The following is a 15,407-nucleotide window of genomic DNA, read 5'->3' on the forward strand; positions in this document are numbered from 1 at the left end:
ATACGACCACGTAGTCAGCCGAGTAGTTATACAGGATGTAGACGGCTGACACCCGAAAAAATCGGGTTGGGAGGATCCAAACAAGTAATACGAAGTGAATTTAAACTTCACCCCATCGCACAAGCAAGTGGCTATCAGGACTCAGTGGCCGAGTGGATAACGCGATGGCGTTTGAAGCGAGGGTACTGGGTTCGAGTCCCAGAGTGAACATCAACTCTGAGATGCAGGTACATCCAGCTGACGAGTCCCAAATAGGACGAAACGCGCGTCCTGGATTCCACTGCTAGCCACTATCCATCTCTGCTATTCTAATAATTGTTCAAATTTTTAAGTTGTTTGTGTAAATCATGGAAATAGAAAATAATTTGAACTTACTATATTCTGCAAATCTCCCTTTTCAACTACTTCATAATAAATGTACTGTGCTTGATCAGTTTCTATTATTAGTAGTCGTTTGAAATAGGAATAGGGTAAATGTAAATGTAATTAAATAACTCTCCTTTGTATAGAGTATGCTTTAATTTTTATTTCATTTTATTAATCCGTCTATCAGGTAGAGTTTTATGTACTTGGCTTTGGGGCACACTCTAAATCTATTGGCTAATAATCATACCGACAGGTTGTTTAAATAGAAATAGATACTGCAAGGTTCAAACCTGCCATATAGTGGCTGAAAGCCGAACATTTCAATCACTAAGCCACCACTTCACTATGAGTTGATTACAATGCGTCACTTGTGTTGCTTGAAGTGCAAAACAAAAGTGATGACTTTATTTTCATTGTATGATACACATGGCGTTACATTAGTTTATATTTCTTAAACCCGTGTGACCATTCTTCCCAATTCTGTAGTTACTCATTAAATATATTAAATGATCGTCTCCATTTTATGCCACGAAATAACTGAATTTAGCAACAGTGGCTACTTGATTCTAATTTAATGTATAATTGGTGTTTTATCCTACGTGTAATCTGAAGGTTCTATGTTCAATTTCCGTCTAAGCCTTGTTTGTACATCGCTAAACAGTCTAAAATTAAACTGAAATATTTATCCAATACTTCGTGGTTTACGGTAATCTTACAACTCACAGCAATGTGATTTAACTCAAATTATACATGTAACTACTAAAAATTCCCAATGTATAAACACTATTTTGACAACTGGTTGAAACAAACAAGACGAGTAACTATTCTCATGCACTTATCAATAATAATCACACTTCTATATTTTCATTTGGGCTGAAATGTAAAGATAGATCCCCGCATATCCCACTGGTTAATTTTAAGCAAAGCATTTTATTTCGAGCTAACAATTACCTACAACTTCTAAAAAATGTACAAAAGGTTAATATCGTTGTCATTATGATCGTCATGTTGTTAAATATATTTTTTCATCTAGTGCTTGGAATCTTCATTGGATAAACTATCTGTTCTACACACTTCTAACTATCCAATGAGTTCTATACTCTTACGTGAATATTTGTCTGGTGAACGAGAAGTGTTGCATGAATTGGTGACAATCGCTTCAGTAGTTTGTATTTTAGTACAAATGATTGAGCATATTAAATCAGAAATTCGTTTGTCATTGGCTAGTAGTTGGTTATCTCAGAACTGTTTGAAAACATTGGGGTAAGTTGAAAAGAACTTTAAAAACAACTTAATCGAAATCGGTGTTTTGTTTGATCTAAAATTTTATCAATTAGAATAAATTTGTTCTCAAATGGCACCTGGTTTTCCAACTGATCTGGATTTTTTTGTTTTAGTTTTGTCTCGGAGCTCAATGGTTTAATCGTAACGTCCCTAGCATTCTTTATTATTTTTAACACCTAACTTTCGTCAGTTGACAAGTCCTCACCACTTTGAACTGTAACCTAACATTTCTGACTAACACTTTACATTTATGTCTACAGTATTCATACAAGTTTCTCTTGTTCACTCAATGTTAGTTCAGATATCAACTCATTTAGCCGTCAACTTAGAACTTGGCACAATTTTTATTTGGTACTCGTGCCCCCCCCCTACCATATTAGAACAGCGAGTGGCCATTAACCAAATAAAAACAAAGCAGTCGAAATAAAATGTGTAAAATCTTGTTAAAACCCACGTTGTAGTGTGAAGTTAGCATAAATGCATCAGGAAAACTATGGCCTATTTTAAATGTCACTTTAAGTCTCTTACCATTGATTATTTTACCTTATAAAGTATCAACTAACTGGTTTGAACTTTAGACAGTCAATTTTTTATAGACTAATATTATGTTCCCTCCGCCCGGCCAAAATATTCCTATCCTTAGCAGCATAACATATGGTATTTAGTAACTTTACATTCTCAATACTGTCAACCTCATCATTCATTTTTAACTTTATCACATTTCATAATGAGTCCAAATGATCTGTCATTCTTGAAGCGATAGAAGAAACTGAAAGATATCCACTCATTGATTATATTTATTTGTTAATTTAGATTTGCTCATATGGTGTTTTACAGTGATATATGTTGAGAATCATGAGTACTAAATTTGTCTCATTAAGTGTACTTCTGTTTCTTATTTCTATAGGCGTCTATATTTAGGAGTTTCTTGGGAAGCTGGAATCCTCTTAAAAGTTCTTTTTGGCGATAAAGATATAAATGAATCTGATATGTTGAATGGATTAAAAATACCTCAACACTTACTTAATAGTTCTTCTAAATCTGGTGATTCAAATTCTACTGTTCCAAATAAAGTTATGAACATCCCATCAGAACCAATGCCACAATTTGTAGAAGCTTTACACATGTATTCTCTTATTACACAGTCTATTTCGCCTACTACTGATGGTCAATCTTTTATATCTAAACATTCAGGTTAGTTATTATTATTATTACTACCACCTTTTGATATTATGCTACAAAGGTGTATGAATAATTAACTTATATTCCACGAGTTTGGTCATTATACAAACCTGAAATAATACCGTTTTTGAATATTCAGAAAATAGTTTTATGGTAATTATCTATTTATATTTCAGAACTTGTCAAACCATTGAATCGAATACTGCATGTAACTGCATTTCTTATTAATTCTGTCACGGAACTATTTATTGCTCTTGGAAGATTTTTCTCAAATCGAACACAAATTAATTATAGACGTCGTCGAACCACATTAATTCCAAATGATTTAATTCCAAACGAAATGAGGTCACGTGCATTGGCTCAAGTTGCAGATGTACTTTCCATCACGTATACATGGGAACCAGCTTCCACTAATCGTAATCATAAAGCAACTGCATCTTTAAATTATGCTATTCGTTATGCGTCAATTCGGCTAACTAACCTTCTACTTCATGATTCAGTTCAAAGGAATTCAGATCTAGGAATGATTAACGCATTCTTCAGGCTAAATGGAATAACTCTTTATTTTGGGTAAGTATATATATATATATATATATACTTACTTATTTTAAATAGAAGTTAATCTCACCATAATCAAAATGAGCGTATATGAATAAACATCGTAGTGTCAAGTTTAGTCCTTGCAGACAGTCGTCATAAAAGGGAATATTTGCAATTTCAAGTAAATTCACATTTACTCTAAATCCCGACTTATATAATCGAATTAGGCAGAGTCATTAATATCACCAAAAAGTGCTTTCCATATGTCTGGTGATACATCAAACTCTTTGTGTATATAATATATATATATATATATATATATATATATATATAGAATTGTTGTATATAGAATTGTTTACTTCATCATCGGCATATATATGTACATTGGGAAAAACACCCGGAAAAACACCCATTGTTTCATGTACAACAAATCGACTAAATCGTGAACGGAAAGATCAAAGTAATGCAGTGATGTTTTATAAATTATACATTTGGAAAATAAGATCTGTATATAGAACTTTAGATGTATTGACTGAATAGTTACTCAGCTTTAATTACATTCGAATAACTTGGGAGTGTCGACCTGTGATAATGTTTATGTTATATCTTGTGGTCGAGTGGATGCCCAGTTAATGTATGACTTGATATGACTGCCAATCAGAGAGCAGCGAATTATCGATTGTAACAGTGACACACGCAAACCGTACGAGCAGTCTAGGGTACGTATTAGTCCTGCTTCTGCCTAGCCCAGCCAGTTAAGTCCAGAACACCAATAACAGTCTCTGCAATATGAATCATTATTCTCAAACATACTGGATTTATATACCAAACAGACAGACCACATCGTACTATAAAATAGAAAATAACATTTGTACAAGATTTGGCCAAATGTGGCTGTGAATAGGGGGGACTGTAATTAATGGACTGGGTATAACTCAAGAATAGTAAATCGTATAATAATAGTCTATTGGTCAAAATAAAGCTCACAATGAAAGGAACATGAATATGAGTAGTTTAATTATTTAGCAAATATACGATAAAAATTACATGCATAATATTGGTCCATAAATGGATCCCAAAGTTACCATTCACTATTGTTATCCGGGCATAACAGTTTACCCACGAAATCATAGACTTATAATCAAAGCCTGGTTATAGTCTACACGAATATAACGAACAAATGGATCTCAACATATATATTTCAGAAGTGTTTGTATATAAAAATACAGTGCTTTCGAAAAATGGAACCGTTTAAATCATTCAACTGTTCTGTATACGGAAAAGCGGCGAGACTATAATTAATAGACGAGTCAATCACGAGCGAGTAAACTATTTCAACGTCACGGCGACTATTTCAGTACCCAATGCACATGTACGATCAGTTGAGCGGTTACAACAGATGGGATTACTAAGAAACTCCTTTATTTGTAGTTGCGCTGTTCAAACGACTCCTAGACAGTGTGTAGAATATCGCCACGATGTTGAATTTCGATTTGATATATGGTTGAGGGAAAAGTCTGCAAGAAAAAGGACCTTTTACTCGAGTGCAACACATTCTCCATTCATAAACATTCTCCACTTATAATGAGACTCTCGCTAATTTAAATAAGGAGTAATAAAAACATGTGAACCAAAATAAACGAAATTGAATAATTAAGAAATCAGTTACAAGGGAATAAAACGTTGGCCATTTATTTTAAAACATATTTTCCTTCAAAGATTTAATGCCCTTTATTTAATAGGCTAGTTTGTAACTTTAATTAAAGCACTTCTTTTTTTGTGTACACATTACAGGTTATTTCGTCAGCTGATCAGTTTTGATTTAGATGATCCAGCTATACGAAGTACGTTGAGTTTTGTATAAAAAAAACAGGATAAAAATTTCATTAAAATCTTAATTATTTCACCACGTATTTTTGCCTTGTTCATTTATTCATGTTTAATTAAGTTTCGAACACAAGTCAAAAAGATTTTTCTATTCTTTGATCTTAGTTTTACATTTGGTATAGCTTTGTTACATCTATTCCAAATATCGAAGTAGCATTTTTCTACGTGTATTTCAAATGATTTACATAAGTTCAAAGATACAATTCAGCAACCAATAAAGTGTTTGCCACCTACCGCATTAACTTGTTGAAGCAATAACTCAGTGGTTAAAGCATTCAACTTTCAGCCACCTGTTCTCTCTTTCGAACCTATCTTTAGCTACTTCGGTTTGAAAAACCGCGTAGTATTACTAGCTTTTACACGCTCATATTGTAGTTCAAAACCAAGTACACTAATCTGTATCTGGCAAATTAGTTGAATAACAATGATGTATGGTAAGAATATTGGTGAATCTAACTCTGAAAGTAGGATACTGTATAGAAAGGGGCGGTTTATGGTATTTAAGTGTTTCATAATCGTGCATACAGTAATTAGAAGTCAATTGGTAATGAGTTGAACAATAAATAACCTGCTCTGTTAAATTACATCATCGACCAATTTAGTGCCTATATTACTTTTACCAATTGATAAGATTATATCAGTGATGAGGATTAACACATTATTTATACTTTATATATAACAACAAATTTATGCACTACATCATCTGTTTCTGTGTTTCATACTCAACAATAATTTTTATCATGTGTTCTATTAAATTTTAGAACCACTATCAATTGTATTAGAAGAGTGGCTTGTATGTGCAGATCGTATGAGCAATGCAAGTTTTTGTGCTCCATCTCATTCAGATACTAATCGAACAACTGACACTGAAGCAAATGCAATGAATGTAAAGAAGATAACTGCACGTGTTCATCAATGTATGATACCTGCACTGGCACAATTATGTTCTCGAACAGATTTGCAGGTAGTGTCGTATTCATGTAATTGTTTTTATTATTTAGAATGTAAACCCAATAAAACAATCTGTTTTTTTATCACAGAATGAATTTATTTTAAAATAAACAATAATCAGCTTCCATTCTAAACTGCGTTTCCCCTAAATGCCCTGGTACGGCCGAGAGTGAGGAGAGCCCGCCCTCCCTCTCGAAATGCTTCGGGTGTGGCCCCTTAAGAAAACCAACTGCTTCAGTTTGGGCACCTGGGCAACAACATATTTCGAGGAGAAAAGATGGCATAGTGGAATAGAAAAATTTGAGTATAAAGACAATAAATTCGCCTGCACCGTTGTAAACGATTCTGAGTTATATCTTCAACTATTAATTATGATAATTGTGCGGACCTCACAAGACAGTCCACATCTATTAACATGACTCAACCCAACAGTCACTGTCTTAACGAACTGATCCCATGTCTATGTTTTCTCACCTGTAGCTTTCGTACAACCTATTCTCCTACTCCTGTCAGCGTCTGCCTGTCGAGGTAAAAGGTGGTCAGTTATCAGTAATATACGTTCCAACCATCTCATGTTCGATGGACTCACTACCTCACTAAAAGATTTTCCATGTTTACTCAATATTTTATATCTAACCCCAGTATCTCTCGCTCGACAGTCCCAATATGCATAAGGGACACTTTGAGGGCCTTTATAACTAAATAGTAGTAACAAACGAGTGTCCTCTATTTTGAAGCCTATATTTCCCATAAATAGATTAGAACTGTGCAACCTACCACTCAACAAATGAATGCTGAAATGCCTAATAGGTAACTTGTTTGAATATTAATTACTGGACTAAATTTTCCAAACCTGTTTTGTTGACCTACGTATGACCAGTTTTGTAGTATCACTAGCTCTCATACAAGAATATGATCCAAAACAACTACACCCATCTATTTTTCGAGATATTGGTCAGTAAACAAAGTAAACACCTCGATTACACAGTAGTTACTTAAACTAGTGATCGTATTGCAACCTGACTAATTAATTTCGATTAGCTCTGACCATTAGACAGCTATGATACTGATTAGTACTGAAGTTTGTAACGTTGTAAGTTATTGAGTATTTTTAGTTTCATTCAGTTAGCTTTTCATTCTGCTTTTTCGTGTATTATTTCTTCATTATATAATTTGTTGTATCACTTTGTCATAAGGAATATAGAACTTATTTTCTGCCGTATAACTGCTTATTTCAGTTATGCCTTCAGATCCAAATTCATTGATACCTAGCTTCCAATTGTTTATCTTATCGTTCACTTAAACTATAATTCTGTTGTTTTTAGGATTTGCTCAGTCGTAAAGCTGTTGAACATTTACTCAGTATGCTGGTCACCATTGTGCCGTACATTTTCAATTCTGACAATAAACAACGTTTAATCAAGTCTGAGGAGTCCGCCAATGCTATTCATTCATCAGGTGTAAGTGTGCATATTCCTATCAATTTTTCTTAGTCTTTCATTCATATGAATTACTTATTGTGTTATATATATATTCGTTAAAGTATCAAAAATTGTGCTTAATCATGTACACTTGTTCTTCAATGACATTTTATTTAAAAGTTTCACTACAGTATAATTTCGAGAAAGGGTGGGATATAATATAGTTTAATACATTGGTTAAATGTAAAAATAACAACACTAAACTATCCTTAACCTACTGCCATTTACTTTCCATTCTGAAACCTAGTAAATATCAAGACCTATCGTGTATAAAATGCACTAATATACTTGTAACATGAAGATATTTATGTATAATTGCCTGTAAGACTTCTACCAGACTAGTTGTCGTAAAATAATGAATGCTGATCCAATACATTTATCGTTCATTTTATGAAATCATCGGCTGAATCGCAGATTTAGTTTTTGAAATATAATCTAAGGATAATAAGTTCTCACAATCAGATCTTATAAACCTATTAGTATTATCTCATTCGATAAAATTTTATAAACACACTTTGTCAAAGCTACTGACAAATAATATCTGTGATTGTAAGCCACTATCCATCTTTGCTTACAATGCTTGTGAATTAAGGCTATATCGAGACAATACGCACAGTATGCACATATGCCAATTAGAGACTGGCCAGTTGCAATCCTAACACATCGATGGGAAGATTCAAACAAACAATACTAAATGAATTTAATATCTGTGATGCTTTTACAGTTTTGTTAATCCTAGGTTTTAGGGTTCAGTGGTTCCAGGATATGTCTTTTAACTAATAGGCTACATATTTTAATGATATTTCACCTACATTTATTCCGACTATCGAGTAACGTTTCTATACCTTGCGCTTTTAAATATAGTACGTGAGCTAGATTTCTTGTGTGTTGCTTTGTGTTTTGATTCATTTCAACATTCAGTAAAAAATTCTCATTGCTAGTCGAATCATCACGAGCTAACCAGTCACGCATAAATATCTACATACATTTCAGCAATTTTTGAAATTTGATATAGAATAACAATCGTTCTCTAAAGTCCCACAAATTTAATGAGGTCAGTTTTATCATTATGCAAATCTAGAAGTAATTATGTACAAGTTCTTGCCAAAAATGACAAGTGTACAAGGTGATTGAATTGTTTGTCATTCACTTCACTTCAGTTAAAAATGTTCAAATTTCCGTAATTTCTCATCCCATTTTCCAAATATTTTTTTTAACGATAAACATTTGCACAGTTTGTTTACATATTATGAAAGTGTATAATAGAATGCTCTGAAAATATTTTTGTCAAGTATATTCCCGAATAAGAGTAATCTACTTCATAACATACATATTTGTTTTATGATCTAACTTGTTGAAGACTGAGACCTCTCATCACTCTTCAGTATTACACCTCTTTGTTAATTTCTATTTCACCTGAAGAATTGTTTATAGATTCATTCGTATTTCTTTGTATTAAATAGTGGGATAAGACTCTAGACGGACGTCCAAATAATCTACCATCTACTGACAATCTTATCGAAATAAACCCTAGTACACATCAACCTTCTATGCTGCAAGAAGCTCCAAATATATTTATCAGCAGTTCCAATAGATTATCTGAGCCACAGATTGCATCTACTGAATCACCGTTGGAAGGAACAGATATTTCTTCACAGGTAACGTGTATCTTTGATTATTTCAACGATTTTTGATTTATTCATACGTTCCAGTATACAGTAATCTCGACTTTCATATTATAGGTATTAGAGCCAAATGAGGTTACCTGATGACAATCTCCAGTGCTCTGAAGGACAAATGCATATCATTGGCTAGGAAATGGATTGGTTTTTTAGGGGTTAGAAATATATTCATGTAAATGAATATTTATGCATGTTATTCGGTAGCCCAATAGACTTTCTCTTCCACTCTTGTTTTCTCACTCAAGTAGTCAATTTGGCGGATTAGCTTGTGACACGTTGCATATCACTATCAGAGCGCAAACAACACCCATCCTTCGAATTTTACTTATGTAGCATTGCTGACATTCTTTATTTAAACGTTTGAACCCTTTAATCTTAATTGAAAAAGATAATATATTCCGATCTCATCAATCAGTCATCTAGCCTATGTATATGTGTAGTGAACGAAGACTTGGTGGAGATAAACAATTGTTTATTGCGAAATCAGTGTCTTCGTAAAATATGAAAACAATGAATTAAATACATCATCTGCACATCTTTCATCAGTTGTCTTACGCAAACTTCATCGTCCCTTCATTCCTATTATTATTACAATTACATTTTTTTACGTTCCCGTTATCTTAAACTCGATCTTCTTAATCTTCTGTTTCTAGGCATTCCACTTTTGATTGGTATTATATACTACTTATATCTGTCAACATGAATAGCATACAGGATGTATATTTATTTATCCATTTACAGAGAATTCTACTATCTTAGTCATTAAATAAAAGTTTGTGTAATCACTTGTGATAATTGCCTTCAGTACTATTATTTAAGTATTGATGACGGACGTCTAACTCATTGTAAATCATATTGTTGAGAAAATATCACAATTGATGTGGATACATATTAAAAACTCGGTAGATCCACGTTCGCAGATTGACTGACTGAAGAGATCACTCACTATTTCAAACCTACTAGATATTTGTCTTCTAATATTCGTCATATTGACTTTCAGTTGCTGTCATGTTCTTCAGTTCGGCCCTCTCTTTTGACTTATTTCTATCATCTTCCCCATTCAATTAATTATTGTCTTTCATCTATTTGTGTCAAGAAAATTTGTGGTCAAATTGTGTGCATTTTTCTGTACAAATAGGTTAAAGGTAAACTGAAATATATTTTATTCTTTCAGTAAAGGTTCTGTTTTAAGAAAACTAACCATTAATATTGTTATACTTCATGGAAATTATCGTTTGCTCGTATTAATTTTCCTACCGTAAAACTACTTTTAAATACTCAGTGGTAACTATGAACCTCTTAGGTTTTACAATGTACAGCCATTAATTATTGTTCAGTCATTTTGGGAAATCAAACTATTTGCTATGGAAAAAAATTTCTGTTTTCACAGACTTTATCTACTGCAGTTACTCAAGATCCATCTGCTACACCACTTTTGGTTGATCAAACAATGAGTCAATCAAATGCAATTGATAATGCACCATTCAATATATATTTTGATGTTGATACTGTCCCGCCCGATAACGTGATACGTGATCAAGAAGCCCTTCGACTAATGGAAGAAATGGGTTTCGCTCGTGATTTAGCTATTGTCGCTTTAGAGGTATGTAACGATACGTTAATACATTGTTAACAAAATAGAAAATAACATTTTTTCGTGTTTAATTTATGCTTCCTACTGATTTATGTTCAGTCTATCTACCTGAGCAAGTATATCATTCTCTTCATTATCATCGAAGATTATATTTGTGTGTGCTGGGAATACTACTCGAGCACCCGAACCGAAGCACGTTATTTTCTAGTCTTTGACTTGAAGGTCTAGTGTACAAAGTGGTGGACTAACGTCAGGAGATTCAGTACGATGATAGCCAGTGACCTGAGTAAGTTCATACGCCATTCGTACCATCAAAGGTCGGAGTTCATGTACACTGTTGGTTTGGATTTTCAAATTATCCCAGTTCAAGCTCCACATGTTCACTTTTCATCTGCCCACATTCATAAAAACGTCCCTAGATTGAAAAGGCAGTGAGTAGGACTTCAGCCGCAGTAGTTATAAATGCGTGGTCACCGTCAGTTGTATACTTATTTTGGTGCCCAGTCGTACCAGTATATGTGTTTAATATATAAATAATAGTATAATTATCTAGTATTTTCTAAATAAATACATTTTTCTTTCCTTCCCAAAGCAAACTGGATGGAATGCCAATGAAGCTGTAAATCTTGTAATAGCAACTTCTCCTCATGATCTCTTACAAAATGCCAATCCTTCCTTTATTTCTGGATTACGAAGAGGTAGAACATCACGTAGAGCTCAACGTAGACGTACACTTGGAGCTGGTAATGTAGCTAATGAATCCAGTCCATTATTAACTAATGTGGATAATTCACAATTCCAAACTGATGTTTATGAACATGTAACAGAATTTATTGATAATGTAAGAATTTTTATTACTTTAATTCATGATTGGAATAATCTTTACATTAAATATATTTTTCAGAAAATTTCTCAATATTATAAAATTAATAAACAAAGTGCAAATTTTATTTTTGTCTCTTAAACTCGATAAAGTTAAATTTTTGCTTATTGTAAATGTACTAATCAATTTGCGAATGTTGGCATACTTATTCTTAATGTAAAAATATTCTTAAATGGTGTAATATTATACAAATAATCCTAAATTTTTAATTGTAATCTCCATATGTTATCGTCATCTAGATCTGCACATGTATCTTGTTTCCTGTTGTACCCGGTCTCTAAGTCTTGTATTTATGGTAGGACTACATAGCTCGTGCTTTATCGACTGTATACATGAAAAAATCAGCGTGCATAAAGTTTACAATCCGATGTAGGTCCTTAAGTGATTACGTTCACTCTACCAAATCATCTCAAGATGATAAAAGAGGATCAAACAGAGCATATTATTTCCTAGGTTACATCCAGTGTTATTATGTATGGTGGATTTCAATTCTAGCCTGTAGTTCCTATTCGTACGACTACTCCCCTTTGCTTTTTAAATAAAGTTAAACTCATTTTTTCCAGCTTAAACTGAATTTTATTCCTTCTGTACGCTTTTTTTTCCAGTTTAGTACTGCTGAACAAATAGAATCACAAATCAATCCAGAATGTCCCACTTTGTCTGATAACGAAATCCCCTCGTCGTTGGGCGATAAGGACACTCCAACTATAAAACGAACCAATGTATCTAAATTTCCACTCGTTATGATGGAATTATGTAATGAGAAAACTTATAATGAAGCATGTGCATCTCTTAAACAAAATGTCTTCAAGACATGTTATGCTATTGCTAAACATCATCAGTCCTATCAGGTTAGCATTAATTTATAATTTTAACTAATCCTCCACATTATGTGATATTATATTACATAATATTCAGACTAATTTATTTTTTCCCGCTCATTAATATTGACTCGGTCATGGGATGCTGATAGTGCTAACTGTGTATATTTAGCATCATTTTGTGAAACCAACTAACATTTTACTAACTGAAGATTATTCATTTGTTTATTTCAACACATAAACATTGATAAAAAGGGGCACCAAAATATATTCGCACCACATAAATCATTAAATTCTTGCGTAGGTTGTATTACTTCCTGGGTGCCCATACTAAAGCATGTGGTTTACTTTAGGACTCACTCTCTGACCCTTTGAATCAAAGATCTAATCTGTGAGGCAGTGGAGTAATGTCACGAAATGCGATCCCATGATAGCTAGTCGCCGAGAATAGGTTCATACACCATTTGTTCTCTCAAGATTCTGGAACTCATGCACACCGTTGATTCGGAATCACGGTTTTCCAACTCCTAGCCTGTCGTATGCCCTGATGGTGTTCTCGTGACTTTCGGGTTGCCTGATCTGCCAAGGGCGATGGGACAGTGCATGACAGTATTGTTGTGTACTAGGTTCAAAGAGAATTGTTTGCTATATGCATGCAATTCCGCCCCGTTATTGTTCCTATTTCAGCCCCCAAATGCCCTGGTACGGCCGAGAGTGGAGAGAGTCCGCTCTATCTCTCGAAATGCTCTCACATGGCCACGCGAATATATAGCCTCTACCAGGGAAGTCCTACTCACTTCCTTCTCGTGGCATTACTGTTGTTTACGAAAGTGAGAGGACGAAAAGCGAATGTCCGGCGCTTTAACCAGGTTGATGGACATGGAAAGTCCACATAGGGGAGTTGGAAAACCCTGACTCCAAACCAATGGTGCACATGGGCTCCAGTATCCTGATGTAACGAATGGCGTATGAACCTATTATTGGTCACCGGCTACCATGGGACTGCATCTCCTCACAATGCTCCACTGCCTTGTGGACTAGACCTTTAGGTCAAAGGCTCGGGGTGTGGCCCCCTAAGAAAACCACCTGCTTCAGTCTGGGCACCTGGGCAGTATCACAGCCCTCACACAAATCAAATGAGATTTGTGAGGCGCATATTTATCTGATGCTTCCTTGTACCAATATTTACGTGTTTCAATAAATAAATAAACTCCTAAATAGATGCTCTGTACCCACCAACCCCGTTTAAGCGCTGTATATTCGCTTTACATCTCTTCAATCTCGTAAATAATACCTGTGCTGCAAGAAGGCAATGAGTAGGATTTCCCTGACAGTGGCTACATACGTGTGGCCATATGAGAGCATTTCGAAAGGGAGAATGGACTCTCATCTGTATCAGTGTGTTTAGAGGCACTAACAAAAGAAATAAGTACCGCTCTATTGTCATTGCTTTTTGGGGTTAAGTAGTCACAGGAAATTTCATTGATTTTTTTTCTTAAAGAATAAATTAAATGTATACTTATTTAAAATATTCTGGTCTTCTTTCATTCACTTTCGAACTATACAGTTTTCATTATTGATGTTTTGACGTATACAACTAGTCCCTTGAATTTCTGACTTATTAGAGACAATTTCTGTCAAATCATATTTATATCGTTATCAACAAATGACTAGCTTAATACTCAAACCTTAGATATATTCATATTTGAACTATCACACCGGCATTCTTGTGAGGGTCTATCATACGCGAGTTTTCTTAACGCTAAATTCAAACAAATGAATGGGTAGCTTAGTAAGTACTCAAGTGTATGTCCGACTGGGTTATGATACAAACTGATTATTTAATGGTCAATAATACTGAGTAAGTTTTCATTCGATGGTTGAGTAAAAGGCGAAATTCTATACTACACATTAATAGCTCTGTCCGAATTGTTTCGTATTTTTTGTCGATATAATGGTTTTGGTTGTTCCCTAACTTTGAAGATACCTTCTGGCCACAGATTTAATTCAACTGTAGAGAATCATTACAAACTAGGAAGGATTATACAATCATGTCTTATTTTTGAGATCCTCAGTATTGTCTACTCATTACTTTTAGGGTGAAATCAAGCTTAGAATCATCTTCAAACCTCTCAGCAAATGTTAAAGTTTCAGACCAATGCGTTGCCATATAATAGTTCACAAGTTCAATCGTAGTCTTTCCACAGTTTTGTAAAACCAGTCCTATAAGTTACTTACCTTAATCCTGATATGACTAAATTTCATCTGTCACAACTCTTAACTAGGAATTTGAGAATACTCCTGGCAAACAGGATCTGGTGAACGCATGATTATTATTAAGATAGTAGGTTTGTGTATATTATTCACCAGTTTTAATATTTTACGTTTTTTTTCCTATCTTTCATAGATTCTCCATCAAATTGCTGAACTATTTATATCCAGCGGAGAACATGAACAATACATCAATGAGTTATTTGGCGTAGTTACATCGCATCTAAAGTCATATTTTAGTGTTTCACCTAATAAAACACTTAATAAATCTGACAATGAAAATTATGAGTTCACAAATTATGAGAAAGAACATCAGACTGTCGGATTACATTTAATTGCTCTCTTATTCACTAGATCCCCATTAGTTTGCGCTTGTTTAGCTTGGAGTCATAAACTTCCAAGTGTATTGATTCAATTTGTATCCGATTCAGATATTCTAAATAAATCAGTTACTACTACTACTAC

At 34.0% G+C, this 15,407-nt stretch overlaps 1 protein-coding gene and 1 non-coding gene across 2 annotated transcripts in view; both read left to right on the plus strand.

Moving 5' to 3' along the window:
• The window catches only part of Smp_tRNA_01456_Gln_TTG.1.1, a 66-nt gene extending 27 nt beyond the window's left edge, over window positions 1-39 (plus strand). The window contains exon 1 of the tRNA in view: window positions 1-39. This exon is cut by the window's left edge and continues 27 nt beyond it. This is a non-coding gene — a tRNA.
• A 1,861-nt stretch (window positions 40-1,900) lies between these two features.
• Window positions 1,901-15,407, plus strand: part of Smp_167690 (ubiquitin-protein ligase,putative) — a gene marked incomplete at its 5' end in the record, with an annotated part of 41,865 nt that continues 28,358 nt past the window's right edge. The window contains 8 exons of the mRNA XM_018791463.1: window positions 1,901-2,067; window positions 5,167-5,216; window positions 6,021-6,223; window positions 7,536-7,670; window positions 9,155-9,349; window positions 10,764-10,976; window positions 11,560-11,808; window positions 12,456-12,701. Coding sequence (XP_018645407.1) covers window positions 1,901-2,067; window positions 5,167-5,216; window positions 6,021-6,223; window positions 7,536-7,670; window positions 9,155-9,349; window positions 10,764-10,976; window positions 11,560-11,808; window positions 12,456-12,701 — 1,458 coding nt within the window. The remainder of the gene's footprint in view (window positions 2,068-5,166; window positions 5,217-6,020; window positions 6,224-7,535; window positions 7,671-9,154; window positions 9,350-10,763; window positions 10,977-11,559; window positions 11,809-12,455; window positions 12,702-15,407) is intronic.

Source organism: Schistosoma mansoni, assembly GCF_000237925.1.
Source record: "Schistosoma mansoni, WGS project CABG00000000 data, chromosome 3 unplaced supercontig 0044, strain Puerto Rico, whole genome shotgun sequence".
NCBI classification, from domain to species: Eukaryota; Metazoa; Platyhelminthes; class Trematoda; order Strigeidida; family Schistosomatidae; genus Schistosoma; species Schistosoma mansoni.